Below are 14,336 nucleotides of genomic sequence, written 5' to 3'. Positions count from 1 at the left end.
GCTTGCCGGAGGTGTCTGGTGCCTTTGGGTGGAGCTTCTCCTTGTGGACGGAATGTGCTCTGTGAAATGAAGGAAGGCACGTGTGCGAGCGAGTGAGCGATGGTAACCGCTCCCTCCCTCTGGCACGTGACGTTGATGTGACTCTTCGGTGCCGCAAGAGTCGCCACTTCTCTTGCTCGTGTTTGCTTTTCCTTCAAGAATACCCCCTTGTGCTCAACAAGGGAGGAGGCCGGCGGCCATCCGTCGGTGCACACAGCGAACAACACACACACAGATGCAGGCACGCATACACCGCTCGGAAAATAAGAACAAAACGAAAGGCGACGGCGACATGCACAAGTGACGAAGGAGGGAGAGGGACGATGAGAGAAGTAGACGACATCAGATGCATCGACTCAGGCGTTTCTGGTGCTGCTCACTCGCCGGACGCTTGGGAAAAGAAGCACAGGCACGCACACGCGCGCGCACACACACAGGTCGTGTCTTCCTGCAAGTGCTGGGCCATGTTTTTCCTTGTCGTTTGTGGCTGCTCCCCTCTCTGTTTCCATGGCTGCTTTTCGTTCGTTGAGAGGACCTGTGATGAAGGTAGGCAGTACACGACAGTGAGTCAGGCACGAGCGCACAGGCCACGTACGGCGCCATCGCACGTGTGAACGTATGCGTGCAGAGACCTGCGCACGAACCCCATCGTGCGGCTACTCTGACTGCGGAACGTAGCCGAAGCGCATCTGCCAAAACTCCGCATCCTCCGTCGTCTTGACAGGCCGCCAATGCCACCGCAGGGTAACCTTTTCGCCTGCGCGCAGCAAACGTCGCGTCACGACGTGCACAAGGGGCTCTCCGCTCGAATCTGCCCAGCGAACCGGTCGCACGGCTGCAACGCGCTCTTCGCCTACACAGACGTATGCGCTCGGCTCAAAGCTATGGGCGCAAAAGTCGATCAGCGGATAAAGGCTGAGCCCCTCCGCGTCGTCCTCCATTGCGCGACTCAGCGCCATGGACAACGCCCAGGCTGTTGATTTGGCGGCAAAGTGGGGCACGCCTTGCTCAAGGCGACGCTGCAGCTGTTGCAGCCGCACCCACTCCACGCGCTGACTTGCTGAGGTCAGCTGCTCCTTGTCCAGGAAGGGCGCGTTGGCAGCCCCGCGTGCTTGCAGCGAGTTCCCGGCGTACATGGCATCTAGTTGATCAACCAGTACCGCAGCACGCTCGTAGTGGAGCCCGGCAAGAAGCGCGTCCGATACCTCTTCCGTCCCCGAGTTGTGCAGGTCATGCAGAAACTCGAGATAGGCGCGATGAGGGCTGCGCGGGTTGTGCAGCTCACGGGCGAGGAGCTGCGCAAAGTTCTCAAGGGCGCTGTAGCGTCCGATGAAGGTGCCTTTGCGCGACTCTGGAGAGCTGACACTCAGAGAAAGCGCTGCCGGAAGCGAAATGAGCGTGCGGCCTGCGGCGACAGGGCGTGTTACTTTCAGATAGCATCGATGCGCTGCGTTGGGGGTCTCGCTGGGCTGCAGCCGGACGGCACCGTGCACGGCTGCACCACGACGTGCAGCCCACTGACACAACTGCAGGGCACCCGGGACTTCGCGACAGAAGAGGTAGGGCCAAAAGTAGATGTACGTTGCCTCGTTGCGGCACACAATGCGGCGCGACGGCCGAGTGGTGACGACAAACTCTAACATGACGCCAAAACGAGCACGCGCACACGCGTCACACCACAGATGGCATCAACACAAAGAGTAGCGCACTCCCGCGTGGGTCGACGTGGATGATAGGCGCAAGTATACTTCGTGTTTCAACAGCTGCAACAGCGCTTCATCCACACGGCTGGCTATTTGTTTTCAGTGGAGCCCCTTTCCTGCTCCATGGCGTACCGCAGCAACTCTGCCAATGCGGACACCGAACAGGTTCGCCTGGAGCTGATCAATCGGTGAGGAGCGGATTGGCAGGGGAGGGGGGGGGAGCTGGGGAGTAGGCGGCAATGCAATGCACATGCACGTTTTGGACGTCGGGCGAGGGCGTGTGTGAGTACAGACTCCACCACAGTGAAAGAGAAGTTGAGGAAATCAAAACAAGTACGGGGTGCAGAGCGGTGATAGAAAGGGGGACAGAACGTGATGGCCACTTTTATGACGATAATCACCTTGCTTGCTCGTACACGCCAGCCTGATAAGAGAGCAGGTAGGTGACGCCTCGGGGAAAAGAGGGCCCTGCAGAGTCGGTCAAAGGGGGGAGGGGGAGACACCAGCGCAGTGGACTGTGCATATGGTGTCGCGTTCACACCCGAGAGTAACACGAGCCAGTGCTTCTTGCTTTCTCTTTGTCCTTCTAGTTAGACACAGGGAACCCTAAAATACCCCCACCCCCACGAGTGAAGGGGATCGGATAGCGTACCCTCCTAACGACTCCCTCATCACCCGCGTGCTGCTCTGTTTCTACGGGGTGTGCGCCATCCGTGTCCCTGAAGGCAAAATGGTGAGCAACGGCAGGCAAACGCACGCGTGTGCAAAGAGAGACAGACACATTCAAGGCGAGGAGGAGCGTGAGGTCAGGAGAGACACACCCACGCACACAGAGGCACACACACTTGTGTTTCACCACACACACATACACACATCAAAAAGGGAACGAGAAAAAAAAACTACGGAAGGGTACACTGCTCTGCGAAGACGGCCCAGAGGAAAACGGGGAAGGGGGAGGAGGTGCATGCGTGCAGCGATGGGCCACCTCCACGTCGCATCGCCTCTGCAACTGTTCTCGGGAACGCTGCCTCACTGGTATACGTATTCCTCTGCGTGGTCCTGCAGCAGACGGGCAGATGCCTTGCCGTCCTTGAAGAGTTCAGCCACCAGATCCACATCTTCCTCCTCGATCATCTCGCGACCGTTCGTCTCGGCAATGATGAGCGCTGGGGTCAGCAGTTGCGCAACGAAGCGCAGCGACGTGCTCTCGCCGATGATGCCGAGCTTGGTCAGAGCCGCCTCGGATATCTTCACCCCCTCCACATGGGCACGGATCTCCACGATCGACGTTATTTCGCTCACGTCGTAGTTCATGGTGCGAATGATAAGGAGACGATCTAGCAAATCTGTTGGCATCCCGTGCGGCGCGCGAATCTCCGTCCCGCGAATGCGGCAACTGCCGCGGTTGGTGGCGAATATGACGACCGGTGCGAGGGTCGACTCCAGCGCCTTGTTGAGGTAGGTGAAACACTCAATATCCAGCATGTGCACTTCATCGATGAAGAGGACGCCGGGCACGAGCTCAGCGACGCCCTGGTCAATGTATTTGTTCACAACCTTGTTGATCTCCTGGCGCAGCTTCTCCGTCACCTCCGTCTTTTTGTGCCGCATCATGCTGCTGACAATTGACAGGGCATCCTGTCCCTGACTAGGCTTGGCGTTTGCCATGTCGAGATCGTGCAGCGTTACGTCCTGAATCACCTCTTTCTTCTTGTGCACGTCTCCCTTCGGGATCGGAACGTACTCGTCCGCCTCCAGGTCGTGGTCACCGATGTACGCATCGCTGCGGCCCACCCGCTTCACAGCGCCAGAGCTTGCCTCGATGTAGATGACGTCACCGACGGACACCTTCTCCTTCTCCAGGCTCTCGTAGATGGCCGCATCCAGCTTCAGCAACTTGGACCCCTTCTGCGACTTGAGGGTGATGATGACATGCGAGATGGACTTGCCATAGCCGCCGAGCGGGTTGTCCGTCTCCTCGGCGCGCAGCTCAGTCACCTCTCCCTCGTACACCTCTTTGTTCTCCTTGATGCGTAGCCCGATGGCGCGGCGGAAGTTCTCCATGAGAACCTCCGTCTTCTTCACCTCCGCGCTGTACACCTCGCTGCCGACCATCGGGCAGAAGGGCACCTTGGGCCCCAGCTCCTTGGCAATACCGAGGGCCAGCGCCGTCTTGCCGGTGCCCGGCGGCCCCGCAAACAGTAGCGCCCGACCTGCCATCTTCTTGGAGCGGATCAGCTCCACCGCAATGCCGGCCGCCTCGCGCGCCTTCTCCTGTCCAACGAAACCGTCGGCGATGTGCTTCGTCGTCCCGTCCGGGTTAAGGCCGAGCCCCTTCACATGGCTGTGCGCTGCCACCCGCTCCTTCTTGGTGGTCGAGATGACCTCCTCGATCTTGATGCCGGACATCGTGCTGTGAAGAGAGCGATTATTCGGTAGACGTGCAATAAGACGGGCACGCGTGGAGTTAGCCAGATGGAGCTCGCGGTCACTAGTCAATGCAGGAACCGAACGCTGAACCGACACCGGCAGCCGAGTGCCTTTCTCGGAGAAAAGACGGAAGATAAAATATGTTAGAGAGATCGACTGGCTGCTGGATTAGGTGTGCCGCGTATGTGTGTCGGACTGCTGCACCGTTAAACACGCGACAGCCCGGGTGAAGACGGCACTCTTACTCCACTATGTGCGGGCGGTTTTATGGGCGTGCTTGTGTGAACGAGGACCCTTCTCTATGGAAATGAGCTTGCAACAAGCGAGCGATAGTACGTGCTTGTGCAAGTATGCGTGTGCGCAGAGTGGCGGCGTGCTGTCACAGGTGTGCAAAAGGGGTGTATATATGAGAGAGGGTGTGCTTGAGTTGAACGGGAGGGATGCTCGTGAAGGAGTGAGGAAAGCCATACATCGACGCACATGTCCACTCGCTCTACGGCATGCGCGCCGTTCGGCCTCAGGCTCGACGTCAGAGCAGTCAAACACGATCATGGCGACACAGACCGGCTGAGCGCAGATCAACTCCGACAGCGCAGTTTGCTTCGTTTCCCCTTCCGGTACCTCATGACTTTGCACTGCCTTACGCTACAAAGGCGTGAAGAAGCACACAAGTGCATGATGCGGTTCAAGGGGAAAGGGAGAGAGAAAGAGGTCGAAACTGTGGCGCACCAGCGATGCGTCACCGCCTCCCTCCCACCTTTTCTCACGGCCCCGGCGCGGCGGAGCAGGGCCACCTCATTCGCAAGCAACACCCCAACACACTTCGCCACAAACACACACACACACACACAAATGATTCCAGAGGTGCGGTGCCACTACCGCGCCACCTCCTTTGCGACCTTGGCCAGCTGCTTGGAGAGAGGGTGCTCCGGGCTCACGTTGCGCTTCACAATAGACAGCGCCTCGTCCAACAACGCTTGCGCCTTCGCCTTGTTGCCATGAGAGAGGTACGCGCGGGCGGCGCTCACTGCAGCCTTGCCGATGGCAATGTGCCTTCCTTGGAAGCGCTGACGTGCAATCTTGAGCGCCTCAAGGTAGTACTGCGCTTGCGATTTCGGATTTTCCAGCTGCCCGCAGGCGTCACCGAGTGCGATGTATGTGTCAATGAGTTGGGTGTGCTGCTGCCCAAAGGCCCGCTGCTGCAGCTCCACAGCCTGCTCGAGCAGCGCCTTCTGATTGTAGAAATCGCCGTTGACCCTGTGCGCTTCGGCAACCTCCAGCAGAGTCATGGCCAGCTGCGGGCTCATTGGGCCAAGCCGCCTCTCTTGAATGCTGTAGGCTGCCTGTGCGAGCTGCAGCTGTCGCTCCACCTGCCCCGCCGCACCGTAGGCTCGACCGAGAGTCATCATCGCAATGGTTGTCTGCACGTGTTCAGGGCCGCAGTGACGCTTCACAATCTCGTACGCACGCTCGGCTGTACGCAGCTGGGCTTCGTGCTCGCCAAGATGGCCGTGGGCGGCGGCGAGCAACAGCAGAACGCGACCGACCTTGGCATGTCGTGGGTTGAAACGCTTCTCATGGAGAGCGAGCGACTGCTCAAGCAGCTGCTTCATATCAGCATAGAGGCCCATCTCCTCCTTGGCGCAGGCCATGTTATACAAGACCATGCCATATTGCGGGTGGTCGGTGCCGTACACTGCTTGAACCAGGTCTCGAGATCTCTCCAGTAGCTTCAGCTTTCGTATGCTGTCACCCATCTCACCGTACGCGCAAGCGAGGTTGTTGAGGCAGCTCATGAGGGTGGGGCTGTTTGGGGTGTGCTGCTTCGACTGTGCCACCTTCTCCCACGCTTCGATGGCCGAGGAAAATTCGCCCTTTTCGAAGGCCTCCGCGGCCTCCTTGTTGAGCTCAACCAGTTCCTTCTCGCTCAGATCAGCAATTGCTGCAGTACCCGTGCTAGAGTCTCCGGTGCTGGCGTTGTTGCCAATACCATCCGAGCTGGCCCATCGTTGTGACACAAGTGCTGCGCTAACGAAAGACGGGGCGCCCAGCGCTGCTGCGACGCCTGCGAGACGACCCCGGCACAGAGGCACAGAGCTGCCGGTCGCTGCGATGGCGAGGCGACTCGTTGGCCACGCAAGACGAGCGAGCATGAGTCCTGCCCACTGGAGGCGCGTCTGTGCGTGGTGTCTTTGTGCTATCGAGTGCGCCAGCACTCGCACGCGATGACTCTGAAGAACGGCAGAGAGAGAGGGAAGAGAAGTGGGATTTGGGCACCGCCATGACCCCGCACGCGGCGCGGCGAGGTCAACTGAAGATGTGGGAGCGTCTCATGGGAGAGCAAAGCGCGAAGAGGAAGGCGCGGCACCAGCAGACGTGTAGAAAAGTGTGAGACTGTGAACATGAGTACTCACCCAGCGAGCACGACGTGCTGATGCACTTGCCCAATGCAAGACACACGCACACACACGCACACACACACACACACACACACACACACACAAAAGGGAGAGAGCGGCATCGTATGCCAGACGACCACGCCCGCACTCGCAAAAACAACATCAACGATACTGCCTACGACGGAGTACACTGTGCGCACGATGCCGCATAGAAAGAGCGTCCTGTCGACTGCCCGAATACCAGTTCTCTGTTTTTACCTTGTATGTGTGCGTGCGTGCGTGTGTGTGTGTGTGTAGTGCAGTCCTTGATGTCCTCCACGAGGCCACGGCGCAGTCGTTCCAGTTCCACGGAAAAGAAAGATCAGATAATAAGACATACAAGTCGCGAGGGCGAGAGAGCAGTACACAAAGAAAGGACGGCACAACATACAAGCACATCGACAGACGGTAGCCCTTCCTCGCATGGGCGTGCCGTGAGAGGAGCGAATACTGTACAGGAAGTACACCCGTGCGCTGCTGACATTGCCGGCACCATCACTGGCTCGCCACCGCTGTCGGAGATGTGCGCTCTTGATTGCGAGCCAATGCGGCCTCGAGCCGCCTTGTCAGAGGTGCAATCGATGCAGAGCCGTGTATGTTGCACTGCGTCAGAGAGGGAGAGGACTTCACGAGCCGTATGAGAGCCTGCACACCGGTGCAGCCGATCGGATTGCCAGATACGTCCAGGCAGGCAAGTTGCACGAGAGGAGGGAGGCTGTGGGCAAGGAGAAGCACTAAATCACTGTCCAGCTGCTGGCTCGACAGTGACAAAGAGTGAAGGAGAACGCAGTCGGAGAGGGTAACGAAGATGGGCATCCACGCGAGCTTGCCAACATAGGTGGGAAGAAAATCGAGATGACGCACCTTGTCCACCACATCTCGGGCTGAGCCGCTCGTAATAGCGGCTTGCACCGTGGCGTACCGAGCGAGGTAGCCCAGGTAGTGATTGTCTAGCGGGTAGCCATGGGCTTGACAGAGACGCAGATAGGTGTCGTGCACATTGAGCGACTGCCTCGGGTCGGCAGAGATCAGATCTCGGGCCGCGTCGCGCAGGTCCACGTAGCGGCGAAGCAGCACATCATAGGGAATGCTCGGACTAGGGGCCATACTGGGCAGCCGCATCTCACCAAGAATAAGGGGAAATCGGGTGCTCAGCGTGCGACGCAAGAGCAAACGGGTCTGCTGTGGAGGCTCTTCTTGTGTAGGCATCGCTCCTGAGGAAGGGAGCAGAGGTGGCGGGGATGTGATTTGTGCTTCTGCTATCTCACCTTCGTGTGCGATGTATTATCGAAGCCCGTATTACTATATATATATATATCAGTATAATGATTGTGTGACCGCATTGCAGAAAAGGATTGAGGGGAGAGAGGAGGGAGGAGTAGAGAGCGTTGAAGGGAGAGGTGCTGCCTTGCAGAGGACGTCCCCGACACAGATACACACACACACACACACATATATATATATATAGCTTATATGCACTCCGAAAAGGAGGCGAGGATAACTTCGCACGCATTGCGATTCCCTCCATCACCTTCAGCTGCTCGTCTAGAGACGAAACAGCAGTCCCCAGAAGGGCACGAGCGAACAGGACCCGATTGAGTGGCTCCGGCAACTCTCGCTCGTGGCCCCTCCCAGCAAGGAGAGCCTGCTAGGGAGAGGCTGTGCCGTCTTCTTTACCATAGCACCCCGCCACTTTCGCGACGCTTTCTTCGTCCTTGTTTCTCTTTTTCTTCTCGTTATCGAGAGCGCTGCAAGCGCAAAAGACGACATGAAGCTGGCGAAACACAGACAGGGCCAGCAAAGAGCATACGAGGGCAGACCTACCGACCAACAACAAAAAACTACGGAAGTGGTGTACAGAGGCATACGCGAAGGCACTTCGCCACCCCCCCCTCTGGTAGTAACTGGCGTATGACATTCCTTTCCCTTTCCGGCGTTCGATCTTTTTTTTGTGTGGGGGGGGGGTGGCCACTAGTCGCCTCTGCACTTCAGTTTTTTCCGTTGTTGCCAATCTTGCAGCGCGGCAACTCGACCTTCCCATGCGCCTCTACGGACAGTGAAGGGAACCAAAGGAGAAAAGAGATGTGCGTGGGGGACGCTGTAAGGTGGGAAGCTGTCTCTCCGAGACGACCACGCGAGCGGAGGAGAAACATGACAAGGAAAAGAGGAATCGAGATGGCAACCACATAAAGGCACAACACGACGAAAAAGAGGGGAACAAAAAAAATAGGGAGGGGGAGGGAGGTGTAACGAGAGCGAGAAGCGAGTAACGTGCTGCACCCAAGCACATGCAACGGGTGACCACCGAAGCACGATAATCATTCTAAACGTGCACGTTCATGCACACAACAGAGAAGAGGAGGGAGAATGCCGCCCCCAGCGACCGTCCGCACATTACAAGCAGAGAGACGCATTTTCTTCCTTTTCATACGAGCCGTGTATTTCCGTTTTTTTTTTTTGCTTCATCGTCTTGACAGACCTTACTCTCTTTCGCGCGTGTGTGCGCCTGTGCGAAGGCGTTTGTGCTGTCTGCAGGATGGATACAAGCAAAAGAGGGCGACCACCCACACGTGCGCCTGGTGAAACGAACCGTCACACGATCAACCGTTCTTCTCTTCACCCTCCTCCATCTCCACTGTGTGTGTATCCAGTGCCAGGACCGCGAGAGGCTGTGAGAGCAACAGTAAGAGGGAAGGTGGAGGGGGGGGGAGACGACAACGAGGTGGCCACGCACGGCTCGAACACGGCGCACTACACCACGACAGCAGGGGCATGCAAATGCGAAACTGAACAAGCAAACCTTGAATGAGCGCATCTTCAACACGGGAGGTGAGAGGTTTCGTCTAGTGAGGGGAAAGAATTTGCGGGTACGCCTAAGAGAGGGCGTGGTTGGGCGTCCCTGTGTACCTCATTGCTTTCATCAAGGGTGCACCGGTGCCAAATTATGGCGCGTGGTATCCCGCAACGTGCTCGTGCGTCGGCGTGTGGCGGGCAACAAGTTCGACCCATCCTGAGGTACACAGCAGTGCGCGTCACTTTGAGTGGTTCACGAGCACCAGCGTTTTTCCTTTCGTTCGCCATTTCTTATCTTTGAAAACCAAAAAAGAAATAAGAAAAGATCTTCCAGGAGGCCGCAGAGCCCATTTCACGCTGCGGATTCTGTGCTCTCACACCTCTAATGCCCCGCCCACTTCCAATATCGTCCCTCTCTCCAACACACACACACACACACACATCACCGTAGCTAGGCCTTTCAGCAGCAGGCGCGTGGCACCAGACGGCAGCGGTATGGACAAAGCCGAGGAGGAGGGGGCGGGGGTGGGGTGCATGCGAGCGTGTGTGCGTAAGAGATGGGTGGGCGCAGACACGCTAACAGAAAACGCACAGAGTGACGTGCTAATACGTGGGAAAAGGGAAACCACCGACACATGCACAACGAAAAAGAACGCGCTGGAGCGTCGAGGGATGTGAAGGGGCGTTTGCATCCATCAGAGCACCACGCCGCCTCAGCTATCGGCACCGAGCCGCAGCAACTCAATTGTGGACGGCTGCGATGGCAAAGGCGGCCGAGACCCCAGTGTGTAGGAGGCAGCAATGCAGGAAGGCAGCGAGGTACCGCAGCGGCGCTCGAGGACTTCGCCGTAGAAGGTGTGCACGTTCTCTTCGCCGTACCAGTCTATGAGCAGCTCACGGTTCTTGGAAGTGAGTCCCGCCAGGGCCGTTTCTGAGATTACCAAAACGTAGTGCGCGTTGCCTGCGCTCCCACTCTGTGGCTGCACAGGCACCTCCAGCGCACTCGCCGCAAACTTCTCCACCTCCGCCTCACTCAGTTCCAGGACGCAGGAGTAGACGGCGGACAGGTGGTCGTAGAAGGCCACCTCCTCCTCCTCCACATCGAAGACAAGGCTGCTGATGGCCCAGGCGCAGATACCCGTGCCGCACCACCCCAGCAAGTTCGTGTGCGGTATCGCGTTCTTGCAGCGCAGAAGAAAGCGATTTTCAGGAGGAATGTTCAGGTTTTCTGGCCGGCACAGCGCCTCCAACACATCGGGATGGCTACGCTGAGAAACGGCCGTGTACACGTACCTGCCGCCGGGCGAAAAGATGAGAGAGCCCGACCCCTCCAGGTATTTGCCCTCCTCCTCAAAAGGCCGCAGATCAATCAGCTCGATCGCGGCATTCTCCTCCGCTGCCTTGGTGATGTGGTTGACAAGCTGCTTGCGGGCCAGCTCACCTTGGCGGAACGGATTCATCGGGTAAAAGACAACAAGATGGCGCTGAATGACGCCGTTGCCGTCGACGACATTGTGGACGGAGAGGCTGTCCGCGACACAGACACTCTCACCGCGCTCCTCCAGCGTCACCCGGCACAGTTTCGGCTCGCGGGATTGGTGAACGACGACGGTGCGGACGCCGCAGCTCACCTTGAAGAAGGACTCTAGTTCGGTTACAAGCGCGCAGACCTGCGAGCGATCCATGTCAGCCTTCGCGTTGCCGACGTGCATGGACTGAATCAGGGCGTTGTCCTTCGTCTTCGGATTTGGCCCAAAGGCGATGGGGTTCACGAGGATTACAGAGGTCATCGACTTCACGGGACAAGGGAGAGAGACGAAGGAGAAAAACACAGAAAAGTGATGAGGCGCTCAACGAGGCTTCGGCAACGGCGGCAGTGAACAGAAGGCGAACTGACTTCCCTTCACGTAGGCGAGATACACGCAGCGAGTGCGATGGTACGAATAAAGAAAAGATGCGACGTACGACGGCAGTGATCAACGCGCACAGCACCGTTGACCCAAGCGCTCGTGCTTTGCGTTGTGTGCCGGCAAAAAGGAGGAGGGTCAGACTCGAGTCACAGACAGGAGGCGGGGTGGAAGCAGCGCTGCACGGGAGGTGCGTTCGGCGTGCTCGCTCGTATGCAGAGATGTGTGGGTGAGCCCGAGCAAAGAGGGGAGAGGGGCAACAAGACCGCTGAGTAACGTGTGTGCGCATGCATGTATGCGTATATGTATATATGTGTGTGCGTGTGTCTCGCTAGCAAGATGTGATGGCTACCTGATGTGGTGATGCTGGCGGTAGTTTGCTGTGTAGATGCCAAGCGGCGCCCTTCTAATTATTGTTCCCCTTTTCACCTGGTTGTTTCCTCTGCACGGTGACATGAGGGGCGGAAACCAAAAACAGGAGGCGGGAGAGGGAGAGGGAGAAGCGGCGCGCGCGAGAGAGACAAGCCCATCATTGCTCGTAAAAAAATAAAACAAGTTGAACTGCGACGAGGGGATCATACTCGCACCTTGTGGGGGCTGCGGACAGTCAATGAATGCCGGCGAACAACAGCGGCAAAGTCGCATATGGATTCGCCTCCCTTGATACACGCAAACGCGCACAGAAAAGAAAATGGTACCACTCTATACATCTACGCAGAGGTGAGAGAATTCATGAGTGCCACCACACCGTCTTGTTCTCTTAGTTTTTTTTTCCTTTCATATGCGTACGTCAAACAGGCAACTGACATTCCTCCATGTTCCGCGCACAGCACTGCTCAACACACACGCACACACACAAGAAAGCGACGCCACGAGGGCGTGCCGACGAGACGATACCGCGCACACACCCTTTCACCTTCCTGCCTGGCTTCAACCGGGTAGTGATGTGTGTGTGTGCGTGTCTGTGTGTGTGCGTGTCTGTATGCGCGTGTTCTCGCGGTGACGCAAAACAAGCGCAAAAGGAGACTTGTAACACACACACACACACAAGATGGACTTCCTCTTTGGTTTTCTTCGCGTTTCTCACGCCAAGAACATGCTGGCCATGGACTCCAGCTGCTCCGCCTGCTCACTGGAGAGCCCCAGCTTACTTTCATTATGCCGAACTGCCTTGAAGAAAGTGGCGACGGAAGGAACGGCGCCTTTGTTCGCATTCCACGCGGTGAAGCCCAGCTTGCAAGCAGACAGCAGCACCTCCGCCTGAGTTTCGTTGAGCTCCATTGCTGGGTCACCAGCAGCCTGGCGGATGTACCGGGAAAGCTCGCCGAAAATTTGCGGGACGGTCGGGTCCAAAATGCCACGTTCCATGACGAGCTGCGCGAGAAGCGCGATAGCGCTATTGGGCGAGGCGTTCGCGGGCACGAGGCTCTCGGTGCGCTGCCGCTTCGCCACGAGCCCGTCCGTGCCCACCTCGTACTCCTCGTCTGGCTCCATGTCGATGTCGGGGAAGTGCTTCGTCGCCTTGCAACGCTCCTCGACGGGGTTAGTGGGAGCCTTGCCGAGAATGCGCACGCGGTACGCTGCCGCGCGCTCCTTGCGGTACTCCTCCGCCGACACACCCTCTAGGCGCAGCTTGAAGTGCGCTACCGCCTCCGCTGGCATGTACGGGTTGTAACCAAACTGCTGATGAAAGGCGGCCGTCACTGCCGGGTCTGGCGTGCAGAGCAGCTTATCCTCCGCTGACGGTACGCGCCCTTTCTTGTACTGCGGCTTCTCACGCACGCAGTTGGAGCACCGACGTCGAAAGTGCCGATTGATGACGCCGCATGCCGAGCACTTCCAGTCCCCCATCCGGCACTCTGCTGGCAGCGAGCCCTCCTCACCGGGCGGGTGGTACAGACGACAGCTGTCGCCCCAGCTGCAGTGTCCCTGCAGGTAGTCGATGCATGGCTGGCCAAAGTCGTTAAGGCCGTCTTCGTCCTGCATCACCTCCTCCTCGCGCGCCCACTCCTCCTCTTCCGCCTGCTGCTGCTGCTTCACCTCGGTCGGGTGGTCGACGGCCCAAAGGCGCTCCTTTTTGGCGATCCACAGCGCATCGACGACATGACGCGGAAAAACATTTTCCCAGTGCTCCACGAGGCTCTCGTACTTGCCGGCGAGATCAGCATCCTCGTAAGGGATGTGGTCTCGCCCGACCTCTAGTATGTACTTGCCGGCAGTGTAGCCGTACTTGTCACGGTCCTCCTTACACAGCTTGTCAAGTATATACCAGCACGCGAGTTGCTTCTGGCCTGTCCACGTCTTGATATGTCGGAAGAGTGCACCGACGACGAGCTCGTAGTCAAGGAGGGTGTCGCCGACTTCGCGCGCCAGAGTGGCGGCTTCGGTGATGGTCCTTTTGCCAGGTTTCTCAATGGCGCGTAGGCGAGCGCAGAAGGTGGCGTAGCGACCAAGCGTGTCCCGATCGATCTCCGGGGGGTCCTGGAAGTACTCCTCACCACCGCCAAACATTATCTGTCGCTACTGCGCCTACGCGCCCTTGACACAGTGCATAAAATTCACGATGGCGAGCGGTGTTTGTGCAGACCCTTCCCCTTCGACCTGCTTTTTTCTCTTTGTTCCACGGACGGACGTGTGTGTGTATGTGTGAACGGTGCGTGAGAGAGAGAGGGGAGGCGAGAAGAGAGAGAGAGAGAGCGACATCGCTAAAAAACAAAACCACAACTAAAGGGGCTGCGCATCAAAGAGGGAGGCAGGATGAGGAGGAGGAGGAGGGGGGGGCGGAGGAGGCCTTTCCCCCTTTTTCCTTGTTTTTTCGTTTCCCGTCTTGTGCGGTTTAGGAGCCCTCGGCTGAAGTGCGTGCGACCACGGCGGCCGCGGCCCCGTGCCACCCGCCATGGCCAACGCGTCTCTCCCGCCCATATGACGGCACACGCAGCACCTTTCAAAGAGGGAGAGGGGGCGAGAGAGAGACAGAGACGAGGCTCAGGTGAACGCAAAACAGATAACGACACATGATACAGTCG

The 14,336-nt window shown here is 58.0% G+C and overlaps 6 protein-coding genes across 6 annotated transcripts; all 6 read right to left on the bottom strand.

The window, feature by feature from the left end:
• Window positions 1-695: 695 nt before the first annotated feature.
• On the bottom strand, window positions 696-1,682 carry LINJ_34_3290 (conserved hypothetical protein; the record flags this gene model as incomplete). Its single annotated transcript, XM_001468649.1, has 1 exon — window positions 696-1,682. One exon carries the CDS (start codon window positions 1,680-1,682, stop codon window positions 696-698), a length of 987 nt encoding a protein of 328 aa, XP_001468686.1.
• A 1,089-nt stretch (window positions 1,683-2,771) lies between these two features.
• LINJ_34_3280 (putative ruvb-like 1 DNA helicase) lies at window positions 2,772-4,151 on the bottom strand (the record flags this gene model as incomplete). The annotated part of the gene is made up of 1 exon (XM_001468648.1): window positions 2,772-4,151. The coding sequence occupies one exon, from the start codon at window positions 4,149-4,151 to the stop codon at window positions 2,772-2,774; it is 1,380 nt and encodes a 459-aa protein (XP_001468685.1).
• An 896-nt stretch (window positions 4,152-5,047) lies between these two features.
• LINJ_34_3270 (conserved hypothetical protein) lies at window positions 5,048-6,325 on the bottom strand (the record flags this gene model as incomplete). The annotated part of the gene is made up of 1 exon (XM_001468647.1): window positions 5,048-6,325. One exon carries the CDS (start codon window positions 6,323-6,325, stop codon window positions 5,048-5,050), a length of 1,278 nt encoding a protein of 425 aa, XP_001468684.1.
• Window positions 6,326-7,105: 780 nt separating this feature from the next.
• LINJ_34_3260 (conserved hypothetical protein) lies at window positions 7,106-7,819 on the bottom strand (the record flags this gene model as incomplete). Its single annotated transcript, XM_001468646.1, has 1 exon — window positions 7,106-7,819. One exon carries the CDS (start codon window positions 7,817-7,819, stop codon window positions 7,106-7,108), a length of 714 nt encoding a protein of 237 aa, XP_001468683.1.
• A 2,297-nt stretch (window positions 7,820-10,116) lies between these two features.
• On the bottom strand, window positions 10,117-11,193 carry LINJ_34_3250 (conserved hypothetical protein; the record flags this gene model as incomplete). The annotated part of the gene is made up of 1 exon (XM_001468645.1): window positions 10,117-11,193. One exon carries the CDS (start codon window positions 11,191-11,193, stop codon window positions 10,117-10,119), a length of 1,077 nt encoding a protein of 358 aa, XP_001468682.1.
• Window positions 11,194-12,393: 1,200 nt separating this feature from the next.
• LINJ_34_3240 (conserved hypothetical protein) lies at window positions 12,394-13,821 on the bottom strand (the record flags this gene model as incomplete). Its single annotated transcript, XM_001468644.1, has 1 exon — window positions 12,394-13,821. One exon carries the CDS (start codon window positions 13,819-13,821, stop codon window positions 12,394-12,396), a length of 1,428 nt encoding a protein of 475 aa, XP_001468681.1.
• Between the last annotated feature and the right edge of the window lie 515 nt (window positions 13,822-14,336).

Source organism: Leishmania infantum, chromosome 34, assembly GCF_000002875.2.
Source record: "Leishmania infantum JPCM5 genome chromosome 34".
Classification (NCBI taxonomy): Eukaryota; Euglenozoa; class Kinetoplastea; order Trypanosomatida; family Trypanosomatidae; genus Leishmania; species Leishmania infantum.
Note: the sequence above shows the minus strand (reverse complement) of the source record. Positions and strands in the feature narration are given on the sequence as shown.